Here is a 15715-nt window from a genome sequence, read left to right on the forward strand (position 1 = left end):
AGGGTGATCGGCTATGAAACCCCGGGAAAGTCACTTACCCTCTCTGAGCCTCGGTCTCCACATACGGACTGACAGCTTCAAAGAGCCACATGTTAGCGCTCAGTGCCATGTCAGGCATGAAGCTAGAGCTCCAGAGACAGGAGCCACTGCTGTTTCTGGAGCTAACTGTCCTTATACCACTTAACAATGCAGGGCAGGGTGACTCTGCAAGCTTACGTGCATTTCTGGAGGGACTCCCCTGCCCCTAACCCTCCACACTACAGGCACCTCTGTCAGCTCCCCCAAAAGAACGAGACACATTCCTCACCAGGAAGGCTCCTCCTGATATGTAGACAAAGGTCAGAAGCTGGGGCCTGGACTGGCCTCTCCACAGCTTCAGGCTTCCCCAGAGCAGTGAGAGGATGGGGCACCCAAATCTCCACAAGCACAGGCCACGGCTTGGCTGCGCCCAGGTCAAGGTGATAAAAAGCGTGCTTGGGAGCTGACTGTGCAGGAAGCAAAACCTTTCTCCAACACGATCCCAATGCCGCTGGACACACCTTCCTGCAGGGAGGCGGCAAAGGCCTCTGGTGGCAAGGCCATAATTCCTTTTCTTTTCAAGGATCCCATGACGAATGTTAGGACTTTAAAATCTTAAAGAAAATAGGCTGGGCTGGGCGTGGTGGCTCACACCTGTAATCCCAACTCTTTGGGAGGCTGAGGTGGATGGATCACCTGAGGTCAGGAGTTCAAGAACAGCCTGGCCAACATGGCGAAACCCTGTCTCTGCTAAAACTACAAAAATTAGCCAGACGTGTTGGCACACACCTGTAATCCCAGCTACTTGGGAGGCTGAGGTCCGAGAATCACTTAAACCTGGGAGGTGGAGGTTGCAGTGAGCCAAGATAACACCACTGCACTCCAACCTGGATGACAGAGCGAGACTAACAAAAAAGAAAAAGAAAATAGGCTGGCTAGGCACAGTGGCTCAAACCTATAATCCCAACACTTTGGGAGGCTGAGACGGGCAATCGATCAAGCTCAGGAGTTACAGCCAAACCTGGCCAACACAGTGAAACCCTGTCTCTACAACAATGGCAAAAAAGACAGAAACAAGTCTGGGAGTGGTGGCTCACGCCTGTTATCCCAGCACTTTGGGAGGCCGAGGTGGGCGGATCACGAGGTCAGGAGATCGAGACCATCCTGGCTAACACGGTGAAACCCTGTCTCTACTAAAAATACAAAAAATTAGCCAGGCGTGGTGGCAGGCGCCTGTAGTCCCAGCTACTCGGGAGGCTGAGGCAGGAGAATGGCATGAACCTGGGAGGCGGAGCTTGCAGTGAGCCAAGATCGCGCCACTGCACTCCAGCCTGGGCGACAGAGCAAGACTCCGTCTCAAAAAAAAAAGAAAGAAAGAAAAAAAGAAAAATAGGGCCGGGCATGGTGGCTCACGCCTGTAATCCCAGCACTTTGGGAGGCTGAGGCGGGCAGATCACGAGTTCAAGACCAGCCTGACCAACACAGTGAAACCCCATCTCTACTAAAAATACAAAAATTAGCCGGGCGTGGTGGCGCGTGCTTGTAATCCCAGCTACTCAGGAGGCTGAGGCAGGAGAATCGCTTGAACCCGGGAGGCAGAGGTTGCAGTTAGATTGCACCACTGCACTCCAGCCTGGGCAATAAAGCAAGACTCCGTCCCCATCTCAAAAAAAATAATAAGAAGAAGAAACTCACGAGCCCAGGACCCTGAGAGGTACGTGACCCAGCACACTGTGGGCAAGAGCTCCCAGTGGCGAGACAACTGCCCTGAAGCTCTCCCTAAGACTGACCCTGGGGCTCCAGGAGACTGTGGTGCTCACTGCTGTATCAATCCCCAGAACCCAGGAGTGCCCAGCATACAGCAGGCACTCAGTAAGTATGTGGCATGTAAGTGCATAAAGGAATGAATGGGGTGTTTTTTAAAAAGAAGATGCCATGGCCCACCCCAGATTCATTCCAGGGGAGGGGGAGGCCTGGGAACCTGCACTAGGACAAGTACCCCAAGATGGAGACCGGATGTTTCCTCACGTCCGCAGCCCAGCCCTTGACTGTTGGATGGAAACAGGGTGTGAGGCAGAAATGAAAGTGAAACTGCCACAGGAGGGTTCTCTCTGCACCCATCTGCCATGCCCCGCCCTGCCCAGGAAGCAGCAAGCTGACCGCTGGAGGATCCCCCAGAAAAAGATGGGTGGCAGCTCCCAGCAGAGATGTGTCAGAGGCCCCAGGCCCTGCCTTGGGCAGGTAGGAGGGCAGGTGAGGTGGCCTCTTGGGTGGAGGGGGAAATCCTATCATTTGGCCCTAGGGCAGGTGCACTACACCCACCTTACAGTTGGGAGGGCGGAGGCTCAAGACAAGTCTCATGCTCCAACTTCACTGCCATCTCCACCATGCACTATCCTCCTGGGCCCAACAACTACACACAAAGGATGCTCAGAAAAGAACCCCTTGAGGCAGGGCGCAGTCGCTCACACTTGTAATCCCAGCATTTTGTGAGGCCAAGTTGAGCAGATCACCTGAGGTCAGGAGTTTGAGACTAGCCTGGCCAACATGGTGAAACCCCATCTTCTCCACTAAAAATACAAAAACTCGCTGGGTGTGATGGTGGGTGCCTGTAATCCCAGCTACTGGGGAGGCTGAGGGGGAGGTTGCAGTGAACCAAGATCACACCTTGCACTCCGGCCTGGGTGACAATAGCGAAACTCCATCTCAAAAAAAAAAAAAAAAAAGAACAGAACTCCTTGATTTTCCTGACACTGGATACCACACCGATCGACGGCAGCTGGATGCTGTGTTGAAGACAAAGGCAACCTGGCGAAGTGGAAACAGCATGGTTTCAGGAGTCACCCATCCCTGAGGGTGAATCCAAGCTGTGCCGCTCACAGCACCTGGCCTCTCCCTGAGTCTCAGGGCCCTCATCTAGCAAATGGAGACCCCTCAGCCATCCTGGAGGGTAGTTATCCCATCTGCAATAGTGCCTGACCCCCATGGTAGGTTCTCAGGATCCTCTGAGATCTGGCATGAGCCATGAATGTACAAGGGGGCAGAGAGGAAGCAACACAGCCCTGCCAAAGCACAGCAGGCCGCCTGAACAAACCCAGAGTCCCAGTTTCTGGCTTGGGCTCCAAGAGCGCCCAGAGTGACCCCAGGCTAATAAGAATGGTTGCTGAGGAGTCCATGGGTTTGCAGCGTAAACTGCTGAGGAAAACGCCACAAGTGTCTATCTGGCCAGATCGGTCCCAGGAATGTCTCTTGTGCAAAACTAGCTCCTTTCTATGCACTCCGGGCAAACCAGCAGCCAGAGGCAAGAAATCTGAAAAGGCTTCTTTTGAGAAGGAATTTGGCAAAAGGTAGCAACAGCAGGTAGAACTGGGCTGGGCTGATGACCTGGTGCCCCTGCCATGTCTCCCTCCTGCATGAGGGGGCTCCAGTGAGGCCTCAGGTGAACGGTGCCAGACTGGAGATTCCCACAGTGAGCTCAGGGTACAGAGACCCAGGAGCCAGCCTGGGAACCTCTGGCTCCAGCACACCTCCTGGAGAGGACCTGCCCCTGAGAAGTCTGAAACACACTGCTTCAGCCTTGGCTAACTCGGTGCTTCCCCACGCCTGGCAGTTTTGGGGTAAGGTCTTGTGAGGCACTTCATGAAATGACAGTGAGTAGTTTCCCATAAAAATCATCAGGGTACTTCACAAGGAGCTCCCCAGCCCCCTTCCCAGGAGAATCTTCATCTCACAGGGAAGGGAGACTTCAGGATGTGTACTTCTCCCTTCTCCCCAGTGCCCCTGGAGCTTTTTTTTTTTTTTTTTTGGAGACGGAGAATTGCTCTGTCACCAGGCTGGACTGCAGTGACGCAATCTCGGCTCACCACAACCTCCGCCTCCTGAGTTCAAGCGATTCTCCCACCTCAGCCTGCCGAGTAGTAGCTGGGATTACAGGTACCCACCACCACGCCCAGCTAATTTTTGTGGGGTTTTTTTTTTTTTTTTTTTTGAGACAGAGTTTTGCTCATGTCACCCAGGCTGGAGTACAGTGGCGCGATCTCGGCTCACTGCAACATCCACCTCCCGGGTTCAAGCGTTTCTCCTGCCTCAGCCTCCCGAGCAGCTGGGATTACAGGTGCCAGTCACCACACCCAGCTGATTTTTTGTATTTTTAGTAGAGACTGGGTTTCACCATGTTGGCCAAGCTGGTCTTGAACTCCTGACCTCAGGTGATCTGCCCGCCTCAGCCTCTCAAAGTGCTGGGATTATAGGCGTGAGCCACCGCGCCCATCCCCTGGTGCCTCTTTTGTTGGGCAAGTTTGGCAAACAAGTAACTTGGAGGAAGATCGATGACTGCCAAAGAGCACACAGGTCAGGCGCAGCTTCCCTCTGTTCCCTTGGGCACCTGAGACCTAACCTGATCCTTGAGAAAGGTCAGCTGACCCACCATCACCCCATCCACCCCACCACCCCACAGCCCAGAGCGGCTCATTTCCAGAACACAAAGGCTGGACTGAACCAGACCCACGGGGAGCATTTTGTCTTCCTATCCCTGGCCCCGAGGGCATAACTGCAGCCTCCCTCGGATGGGAGGAAGGTCACACTGTCAGGAAACAAGGCTCTAGAAGGACACCCCGACACCTCCTTGAACCACCCTGTCTAAGGTGGAAACCGGCCTCAGTTCTGCCCAGAGCTGCCTGCCCTCCAATCCACATGGAACCCAGGGCTTATGGCAGAGGCTTATAAGGCTTATGGTAGAGGCCAGGGTGTGTGGCCTCTACAAAGTGGACACCGTCCACCCTGTGGGTCCTTTAGCTCCTGGAGAGAGCTCTAGGCCCCTCTTGCTGAATGTCGCCTCCTTAGAGAGGCCTTCTCTGACCACAGAGTGCTAAAGTGGCTACAGCCACTGCGCCATAGTTCTCTCCTGTTTGCAGGTTTCCTGGCTCTAGTCACACCTTGCAGCATTTCCAGTGCATCTGAGAGCTGGTTTGCCTTCACCTCCCGCAGGTGTACATGCCGGCAAGGACCAGCACCCAGCGCAGGCCTGGCCAGGGCAGATGCTCAGGACTTGCCCACAAGCCCCTCCGGAACCTGGGACTTACCACCTAACTCTCTCCCCATCTCCCCCACCCCTGGGGTTTCCTTCCTGGCCCAGAGCATTCCAGAGTCACAGGTGGCTTTGGCTGAGCCATAGGGACATGAAAAAGGCTTCCAAAAACCACCAGGCAGTTATTGATCCACTAACATACTTTTTTTTTTTTTTTTGAGACAGAGTCCAGCTCTGTCACCCAGGCTGGAGTGCAACGGTGCAATCTTGGCTCACTGCAATCTCCACCTCCCGAGCTCAAGCAATTCTCCTGCCTCAGCCTCCCAAGTAGCTGGGATAACAAGCACCTGCCACCATGCCCTGCTAATTTTTGTATTTTTAGTAGAGATAGGTATTCACCATGTTGCCCAGGCTGGTCTTGAACTCCTGACCTCAAGCAATCTGCCCGCCTCAGCCTCCCAAAGTGCTGGGATTACAGGTGTAAGCCATCACACCCAGCCACTAACAACTTCTTTTTTGAGCTCCTATGTGCACTGGTATAGGCACTGGGGTTTCAGCAGTAAATAAAGCTGCCAAAATCTCTACCTTCATAGAACCAACTACTTAAAAACAAGACAGACTTAAAATAAGCAGGACAATGAGCAAGTCAGAGAGAAAGAACAGGCCCAGTGGTGGGGGCCTAAGTATCAGTGAAGATTCTGACGGCGAGAGAGGTTTGGAACGAAGACATCTCCCTGAAGCTGTCTGGGAGGGCCTTTGGCCTGTGGGTCCCGATTAACCCTCTGGGGCAGCTGAGTCTGCAGGTGGCCTCTGCCACAGGTGTGCCCTGGAACATCATGAGCAATTAACAGGGTGGGGCACCCAGCACTCAAGGGCCTGGAGGGGTGGGGGGATGCGGAGCGGGGTCTGGAGTCTGGAGCTCCCTTGTGAGAGTGATTCTTGACGCTCCCTGGCTCCACGGGATCTCTGACATGAATCTCAGATCCACCCCACCGAACCCTAAAAATGGCTGTGGGAGCACTCCCAGGGGCCATCCAGAGGATGGGCCTACAGAAACCAGCCCATGAGGCTCTGCTGGGGAGATGCAGGCCACAAGGGCAGCTGCTTTCTGAGCAGGCTCAGAGCAGCAAGATGAAGCCCCAGAAAGACTCAAACGGCCCCACAGGTATGGCCTAGCCACTCTAATACACGCCATGGGCCGCAGCCGGGAGGAAAGGCCCGTTCACAAGGAGGCTTTGGCCAGTGGTGAGTGGGGAGCACTCGGCTTGGAGTGAGGCAAGTTCCCCTCCCACATTTCCACTGTGTGACCATGGGCCAGTTCTCGGGAGTTCCACACCCTCTCCAGAGCAAGGCCATACACACCCGGGCCGGCTCCCCAAGGGCCACCAGAGTGGGAGAGGCTGGGCTGGGCCCAATTCATGCAGGATGGGGAAGGTGTTTAAGACAGTGACTTTGCGAGGGAAAGAAGGAGGTACACAGCTCTTGAATGCTTTGCTTCCTAAAATGAATGCTACTTTTTAAAAGGGAAGTGCCATAGTATTCTCTCAAATGTAGCTTTCCAGCTGAATTCAAAATGAGTGGGAACTGAAACCCTATTTACATCCAACTGTTCAGGAACTGTGCTCATGGGCACTTGACTAAGTATTTACTGAATGTCCCAAACCTGCTAAACCATGTGGGAGAAATAACCGGTAAAGGCAGGATGGCCCAGTGGTTAGAAACATTGACGCCCATCCTGCCATGCAGGTGCACCCAGCTCTTCCAGGTGCCTGCAGTCAGCCCCCAGCAACCTAAACTCCTCAATCTCACTATCTCACTAGGTGAAATATGAATCCAGAGGACCATCTCACCCACAGATTTGTCCCGGCCCTGAGCGCAGGAGGGTGTGCAGCACAGGCTCTCCCATTCACTGTCATTGGGACTGACATAGTGAAATTTTTGTGAGCAGTTTCAGAACATGTAAGAAAAAGCTGGGCGTAGTGGCTCACACCTGTAATCCCAGCACTTTGGGAGGCAGATCAATTGAGGCCAGGAGTTCGAAACCAACCTGGCCAAGATGGCGAAACCCAGTCTCTACTAAAAATAGAAAAATTAGCCAGGTGTGGTGGTGCATGACTGTAGTTCCAGCTACTCGGGAGGCTAAGACAGGAGAATCACTTGAACCCAGGAGGCGGAGGTTGCGGTAAGCCAAGATCGTGCCACTGCACTCCAGTCTAGGCGACAGAGGGAGACTCTGTCTCACACATACACACAAAAAGTATGAAAAAGTAAAATGCCTGTGCCCTCTGACCCAGCCCTCCTCATCTAGCAATGTACACCCAGGCAAGGGGACGGGGTATTGTCATGCTGCCCATACCAGCAGAAACCAACACCAGCGGAAGAAACATGTTCCATCCTTTTAAGAACTGGACCACACAGCTGTTTAAAAAAAAAGAGGCAATGATACAAAACTCTCCAAATGAAGCAGCGATGTGGAGTTTCTCCAAGACACACAGTCCCATGCAATGTGCAAGAGCACAACAGTAATACATATGGAGAGACCTACACATGCACGCGCCCCTGCGTGTGCATAAACACCTATAGAGACAGACTGCCCCAGGGAACTGGAACTCAGCAATGAGAAGCGAACAGGGCTGACGTTTCATTGTATACGTTGAGTCTTCTGAATTTTTTTTAATATGTGCATGTCTTAAATATTCAAAAAGATACAGAAAACAATAAATGTTAGCTAGTAATAGTAGCAAGATTACCAGTGGAGACTTGGCATTTTCAGGAAATCCAGAACAAACTCTTCTCAATCTCCAAACTTAAAAAAATACAAGTAGCATCTTAACATAAATTTCTCGGCTTCCCCATCCATAAAGTAGGTGGGGACAGCACCTCCGCCTCCTGGGGGGCTGTAATATTCAGATGGGCCATGTGCTGAAGGAGAACAGAACCCCGCTGTGATGCTGAAAGGCCACCAGGCAAGCCTGGGCCCCCTCCTTAGCTATGCCCACTGAACAGTTTCAAATCCTCAAACCCACATCCCTGCAAGATGATCAGTTCAGCCATCATGGCCTTCAGGGTGACTTGCAAACTGCCAAAACCAAGAACACTAAATCTACAAAGGCCAAAGGTCCCTGAATAGAGAGGCATCCATGGGCAGAGACCCACTCACTCACTCCACAGGGACGACGACAGCAGCGGCCGCCGCCACTGACAGAATTCCAGGCACTATCCTGGACCCTTTAGCAAATTCCCTCATTTGATGCTCGCAACCCTAAGCTAAATTATTACCCTCACAGATGAGGAAAGTGAGGCACAGAGGGGTAGGGAATGTGTCGAGGGTCACGGGGCACATAGGCAGTCAGTCGTGGAGCCAGGCCTGAAACTGAGGCAGTCCCTTCAATAGACAATCCATGTGCACACGGACGCTTCCTCCCATGTGAAGTTCTGTTTGCTCCCCAGGAGGCTGGTAGAAAGTGTTCATTTGCAAGGCTGGGTTATGAATACTCCCTGTGCACTGCTGCAAAGAAAACCTAAGTCAGCACCTCCTCCCACCTCTGCACCCCCGAAATGGTGGCAAATCCAGACATTAAAACAAATTAAAAAAATACCCACCCACAGATCAGCATCACTTAATCCTGGAAAAGATCCTCCTTCCTCCCCCCAGAGAATCTCCCGAAAGAATTCCAGACCAGAATGCTAAGCCATCCCTGCAGAAAAGGACCTTGGAGATGGCCCTATTTTAAAGGAACAAATGTAGGGCCCAAGGGGAAGGGACAGGCCCAGTGGCATGCTACACTCTCACTGGCATGCCTCCCAAGCCAGTTTACTGTTGACACCAAACTCCCAGACCCATGAGAGCAGACGCAGGCCTGGGCTACCCACCAAGGGTGCTCATAAACGTGAACATTAATGAACTCCTCAGTCCCTTCTAAGGTATTGGGACAAAAGGGTCCCTGGTGGGATACCAAGGTCTGAGACTGCTCCAGAAACATGTTTCTTGCAAGCCGAGTCAGCCCAGCTGGCCTCCAAGTCTCTGGAGGATGAGAAACTCACAGACATTCTTGTGCTTCTGTAGCCTCCTGGAAGTCCCAGCCTAACCTGGGCAAATAAACAAGGGAAGCCACATTCTCAGCGCAAAGGCCTCAGGAGTGGACTCAAGAAAGCCCTCTAACTGGCTGTGCAGGTTCTGTAGACTCCCGGAGCCTCTGTTTCCTCATCCCTCCATCCCAACGAGGGATGTCCTCATCCCTCATCCCTCATCCCTCCATCCCTCATCCCTCCATCCCTCATCCGTCCATCCCTCATCCCTCCATCCCTGGGCTGCTGGAAGGATTAAATGAGATGAGGTCCCTGGAAGCACTTCATTAAAAATCAGCAATTATTACAGTAAAGACAGATAAGGTTCACCCAAATTTTATATGGAAAGCTTCACCAAGTCATGTGCCTCTTCCGCCCCCACCTCCTGCAACGTAGGTTCAGCCACAGAAAGAATGGAACAGAGAGGAGGAGAGGAGGAGGCACAGAAAACATGAGCTGAGGAAACTGGGGCCAGCCAGTATTCCCCAGTGAGGCACTGTACAGAACTACAAAATTTAAAATTAAATTAATATCACCCAGTATTTCCAACTAACAGCTTTAATTTCTTCACTCCCCCTCTGAAGCCCCTTCTGAGCATCTAGAAAAAGCCACAAAGGCCGGGAATGCCTGTAATCCCAGCACTCTGGGAGGGCAAGGCAGGCGGATCACCTGAGGTCAGGAGTTCGAGACCAGCCTGGACAACATGGTAAAACTCCATCTCCACTAAAAATACAAAAATTAGCCAGGCGTGGTGGTGCGCACCTGTAATCCCAGCTACTCAGGAGGCTAAGGCAGGAGAATAGCTTGAACCTGGGAGGCGGAGGTTGCAGTGAGCCGAGATTGCGCCACTGCACTCCAGACTGGGCGACAAAGCGAGACTCCACCTCAAAAAAAAAAAAAAAAAAAAAGCCACAAAGAGGGGGTGGTGTGGGAGACCTACAAGGTCGCTCCCAGGCTAGGGAAGGCAGGTGGGAGGGGTACAAGAGAACACAACCAGAGCCGTGTCCCCAGAGAAAGAGGAAGAAACAGGATGGCAACAGGAACAAACAGTACCACTGACAAACAAGTGGATTCAAAGGCCCATCTGCTGGCTAGCAGAGCCCCATCCTATCAGAGTGCACATCTGAAAAGGCTGGCGCCTGTCCCTACCTACGGCAGGTGGGGCACTTCATGGCCCATGAAGTGGCTCTAACCACCCACTGTTGCCATCAACGTGCACTACCCCCCAAACCCTCCCCCCAAGACAAGGATTACACTTGCAGAGGGGCTCAGCTTTGCAAGGAATATGTCCTGGGGGCTAAATAGCAGCCACCAGACCCCTGGAAAGATAATGAGGGGGACTGCCTTATTGTCGGAGATGCCCAATCAGAAAGGCAATCTCAAGGTAGCCAGGTTGGACCCATTCTAGAAGTTAAAGGAAAAGACCAAGAGTCCGGAACCTGCCCCCTCTCTTGATGGGTTTCCCCATCTGTAAGACAAAGGGGCTAGATGAGATGATGGCCAACATCTCTTCCTGCTCCGAGATCAGATTTTTACAAGGCCGGACATTCAGCTAAACAACCCACCCCGGGCCAGACCATTCGGGTCATTCTTTGCCAAAACATTAAGAGCAGGGCCATTTTTTTTTTTTTTTTTTCTGACATGGAGTCTCGCTCTGTCGCCCAAGCTAGAGTGCAGTGGCACCATCTCGACTTACTGCAACCTCTGCCTCCCGGGTTCAAGTGATTCTCCTGCCTCAGCCTCCTGAGTAGCTGGGACTACAGGCACCTGCCATCATGCCCGGCTAATTTTTGTATTTTTAGTAGAGATGGGGTTTCACCATGTTAGCCAGGATGGTCTCGATCTCCTGACCTCGTGACCCTCCCACCTTGGATTCCCAAAGTGCTGGGATTACAGACAGAAGACACGGCACCCGGCCCAAAGCAGGGCCATTTTCAAATACCTTTAGACTTTTTCATTAGAGAGTTCATAGACAATTCATCACCCGTCGTCAGTACAGAAGCCCTGCGCCCCCAGATTCTGAATGTGGTAAACATGATAATGTCCTTTGCACTGTGTCTCAGCCACTAAAGTCTCATTGGCCCTCACACCAAACAAAACAACCTCACGGGGCTCCCTGGTCACTGGCTCAACAGTTGCAGCATTTTGCAGCCAGTATAGAAATGTGGCCACCAGGGGGCACTGCCCTGAAAGTAATAAATAAGAAACGGAAAAACTCTTTTTGGTGTTTTCCTTCTTAGGCTTAAGTGATAAAATATCTAAAGCTTCCCTAGTGAAAACACAAAGTGGGCTTCCTCGGGTTCTAGAATGGCCCTGATGCCTTCTGCCTTCTTTGAAGCCAATATTTTGGCCAAAGGAAGGCAACTAGACTTTGAAGACAACAACTCTTTCAGAGAAAGTAATGCTCTACTCCCCAGAACGTTGATAGCATAGCTTGCTCTGAACCTCCCACCCCTTTAAAGGAAGAATGTCTACAAGGTCAAGCCAATCTGCAGGTCCAGCACGAGGACCTAGTTGTGAGTCTCGGCGAAGAATATTTTGTGAGAGCCTCCTAATTACCAAGCAAAACAAGCCAACCCAATGACAAGCCTCAAGCTTGAGTTGCAGACACAAGATGACATAAATACAGACAGCAGTACAAAGGGTGCGAGGTATTCGCTGGGATTTCCCAAGTCTCATATGACTGCAGGGGGAGCTCCGGTGCCTCACATCAGAACTGGACTTCGAGAACATGCCAAAGCGGCTGCTCCAAATTTCTTCAGTGTCTTAGAATGCCCTTCCCACAAGTGAGTGTATCCGCGGTACAACGTTCAAGTACCGTTTTGTAATGTTCCAAGGGTCCTAAGACCCATTTTCAAAGCTCTGGCTTCGAGCTCCTCCTGATTTCTTCATGAATTGCTGGGGCCACTCTGCATGCTCTATTGATCATGAAGAGCCTGTCTTCTAGGGAAACCGGCCTGGGAGAAGGCAGCCAACCCCATCCCCAGACCAAGGGATAAAGAACCAGGCACTATCCTGTACAAGCTGTGCCCCTCTGGCTGCAGGAAGAGCGCCTGCGGGGCTTGCACGGGGCAAAGGAGCAGCAGGCCCTTGGGACAGGCATCAGGCACACAGAGGTGCTGCCAGGCTCACCTGCGCATGCCAGCTCAGACCAGCCACGGGCCCCCAGGAGCACCAGGGGTTACGGAAACCCAACTGTTCAATTCTCCAAGATGTGTGGGGCCCCCACAGGGACAAAAATGCAAGTAGAGCCCATTTTCAAAAATCAGTCTAACAAGCTGCATCACAAAAGGTTTCCACCTGGAGTTTGCAAAAGGCTTTCAGAGCTAGATTCTCTTAGGCTTGCATTGAGAAAAGGGCTTAACTGCTTCTCAGAGGCAAAGCTACAGTTGTGGAGCAAGGGAAGGCCTACCTGACCCAAGACTCAGTAGTTCTGTAATTTATTAAGAACGTGATCTGTTAAACACCGGAGACTCCGCCAAGGAGCACCAGCATGGTGGGAGCAGGGGCACACAGCCCAGATGGCAGAAGGCCACTCCACACCACGGGCATTTACCCAGCACTTTCTACGCACCAGCCACTCCCTAGCTGCGGGACCCCAAGCGAGGTACCCCGCTCCTCTGCCGATCGGTCCCCGTTCTCAGACAGGTGGCCCAGAATCACCACCCTGGCCAATTTGCAGGGCTGCTGCGAGGCTCTAATGAGACAGCAAATCACCACATACATGCCAAGAATTGCTACTCGCTTCAACTGGGCTTAACCTCATGATATGCAATGACAGCCTCAAGAGCCGAGCACACGCGGGGCACATAGTAGGTGGTCCACAAACGTGGGTGCCCTTTCTTCACGAAAGGGAAGGGGACGAAGGAAGAAAAACACTCCGGTCCAAAAGTACCCTCAAGCCCTTACCCCACAGCGTGGATGCCCCGATTTTCCAGGTCCCTCCGCAACCCTCAGTAGCACTCCCACCGCGCCCTGGGCTGCTGGGGGCCTCCCCAGCCGGGTCACAGTGCACCTGAACGCCCCGGTCCGTGCCACCTCGCCCGCACCGGCCACCGCTTCCCTGGAACGCGGCCGGCGGCCGCCACCGCCACCTGGCTGCTCGGACTCAGTCTCCCCGCGCGCCGCTTCTTCCCGTTTGGCTCCGATCTCCCAAAACAACTAATGAGGCTGCACCGGGCTCGGGCCGGGGGTCACCGGGCTCGGGCCGGGGGTCCCCGGGCGCCGGCGCCGCGTCCCTCCTTACCTGCACAGCTCGGCGAAGGCCTGGAAATTCAGCTTCTTGATTTTCTTCTCGCTCAGCCAGTAGCCAACTCTCTTCCCTTTCAGAAAGGTCTGCATCTTCCTCCTCGGGCGGGGAGCCTGGGTCCGGAGGAAATCGCCCACAGGCCGAGTCTGGCGGCCGGCGCGCGCCGCGAGCGAGTGGGCACCTCCTCCCGGCGGCGGGGACGCGGAACGGGGATCGGAGCTGGGGCGCGCAGTCCTGCCGCGCGGGGCGGGGCGGGGCGCGGCGGGCGGCCGGGAGGAGGGAGCGGCGCTCGGCGCGGAAGGCCACTGGCTGGGCCAAGCTGCCACCGCCCACGCCCCCGCCGACCGCGGGCTCGCCCGCCCGCCCACCGGCTCGCGAGCGCCGCGCCGCCCGGCCTGCCGGCTGAGGCTGGGGCACGGCTGAGCCTGAGTCTGAGTCGGAGCTGGGGCCAGGGCCCGCAGGAGGGGAAGCCGGGCCTCCGCAGACACCGCCCCCGCCCTCCCGCCGCGCGGGCCCGAGCCACACGCCCTCAGGCGGCGGCAGAAGCGCGGCCTCCGAGCCCTTCCTCCCTCCTCCTCCCGCCCGGGTCCTCGCCCTCTGATGTTCCCAGCCGGGCCGTAACCCCTGGGCACGCTTGGACCCCGGCGGGGCGCACGCGGCCACCCGGCCCGGCCAGAGGTCCTCACCCGCCGCCGCCGCCTCCACTTCCTCCTCGGCCTGGTCCCCGCGCGCTGCCCGCCGAGAAGGGCGGCGGCGAGCGCCCGCGCACTCGCCGCCCCTGCCCGCCGCCGCCCCGCGCTGGCCCGGCCGCCCCGCTTGAGCCCGCGGCGGCGAGGAAGCGGCGGGGCGGCCGCCAGGGGGCAGCGCCGCCCGCCGCCTCTTAAAGGCGCCGCGCCGGCCCTCGCGGCTACCCGGCGCCTGTTTGTGTCCCCGGTTGTGGGGTGCGGGGCGCGGGGCTGCCTGGGGGCGGCCGTGGCCCGGCGGTCGTACTTCGGGAAGGGAGCCGCGGTGTGGGCGTGTGTTCCGCCTGGCCTTTGGGGGCGACCGAGCCGCTGAGTTTCGGAAACGTCTCTGTACCCCCAGCAGGGTTCAGCACCCCCAAGGCGATCCATTGCAACTGCGCCCGGACGGAGACCTTCCAGGAATTCGCCCCTTCCCTCGAGGAAGCGGACCCTGGCCCAGGATAGGGCCCCCGGGGGGGTGGGTGAACACCCAGGGGTCCTCCTAGGCGTAGGACGTGACCACCAGTTCTCACTCTAGGTCCCCTTCACTGAGGGGGGAAGGGGCGGGGACTGGAGGCGACAGCGACAACAGCGGCCGTCCCCGGAGACCCCTTCCTCAGGGGTACGGGTCAGCGTCGGCGCCGGGGAGTCACTAAACCCCGCCTACCCTGCCCTGCCCTATGGGGCAGCCAGGGAGCTTTCCTGCCTCAATGGTCTCTGGGTTTGGGAAGTAGAAATGGACTTCTCTCCCCAGGCCCAGGCAGGAAAAATGGATTCCCGTGGAGGGAAGTCTCAGGAAAGTTTGAGAGGAGACACTGAAGCTGGCCTTGGAAATCAAGGAGATTTTGATGGAGCAGGGAAGGGGGATGAGCTTGAATTGAGGCTGGGAGACAAGAAAGAGCCAAGTTGCCAGCGGGTGACAAAGACTTCCCTTGATCACACTTGAGTCAGGCTCCTCCGAGACCTCTTTCTGACCAGGCCCCGACCTTGGGCTCTGTCCTTGGCCTTCTTAGTCCAGTTTTAGCCAGAATCCTGCTGTCAAGAATATCTCCACGCTTGGTATGTGATCACCCTGGCCGGCCTACATTAAGAAACTCCGTCTCAAAAAAAAAAAAAAAAGACAAGGATCTCTCTATGCTGCCCAGGCTGGAGTGCAATGGTGCAGTCATAGCTCACTGCAGCCTCGAACACCCCTGCTAAACTGATCCTCCCACCTCAGCCTCCGGAGCAGCTGGGACTACACTGTGTTGCCCAGGCAGGTCTCGAACTCCTGGCCTCAAGCTGTCCTCCCACCTGGGCCTCCCAAAGTGCTGGGATTGCAGGCGTGAGCCACCCCGCCTGGCTTCCCTGCCATCTTTAACGAGAATCTGATTAGTTTTTTTCTTTAACAAGGTAGAGAAAACGGATGGGTGGAGAGTGGAAAAGGCGATGGGTGGGAAACAGGACTCCTCCAGGGGGCCAGCTAGGGACGGGCACTGCATGCCTTAGGCAAGGGTACTGCGAGTTTCGTAGGCCATGGGAGCCTAGAAGGTAAGTGGTGACAGGTTCCAGGGTCAGCTCTGTGGCTTAGAATGCCTGGCTCCTGGGGGGACACGGAAAGCTGGATAAAGGGAAGATGATAGCAAGGACCCC

General features: G+C 54.9%; 1 protein-coding gene across 2 annotated transcripts in view; it reads right to left on the reverse strand.

Moving 5' to 3' along the window:
- ITPK1 (inositol-tetrakisphosphate 1-kinase) overlaps positions 1-15180 on the reverse strand; it is a 180000-nt gene extending 164820 nt beyond the window's left edge. Inside the window, exons 1-2 of one of the 2 annotated variants that reach the window (XM_054666235.2) lie at positions 14048-15180; positions 13359-13595 (exon numbers count right to left, since the gene is read on the reverse strand). In XM_054666235.2, the coding sequence (XP_054522210.1) occupies positions 13359-13595; positions 14048-14473 (663 nt within the window). In that variant the 5' untranslated portion in view covers positions 14474-15180. The remainder of the gene's footprint in view (positions 1-13358; positions 13596-14047) is intronic. The other variant, XM_016926632.3, reaches the window with a different exon arrangement.
- Positions 15181-15715: the final 535 nt, after the last annotated feature.

Source organism: Pan troglodytes, chromosome 15 (genome assembly GCF_028858775.2).
Source record: "Pan troglodytes isolate AG18354 chromosome 15, NHGRI_mPanTro3-v2.0_pri, whole genome shotgun sequence".
Taxonomy (NCBI): domain Eukaryota; kingdom Metazoa; phylum Chordata; class Mammalia; order Primates; family Hominidae; genus Pan; species Pan troglodytes.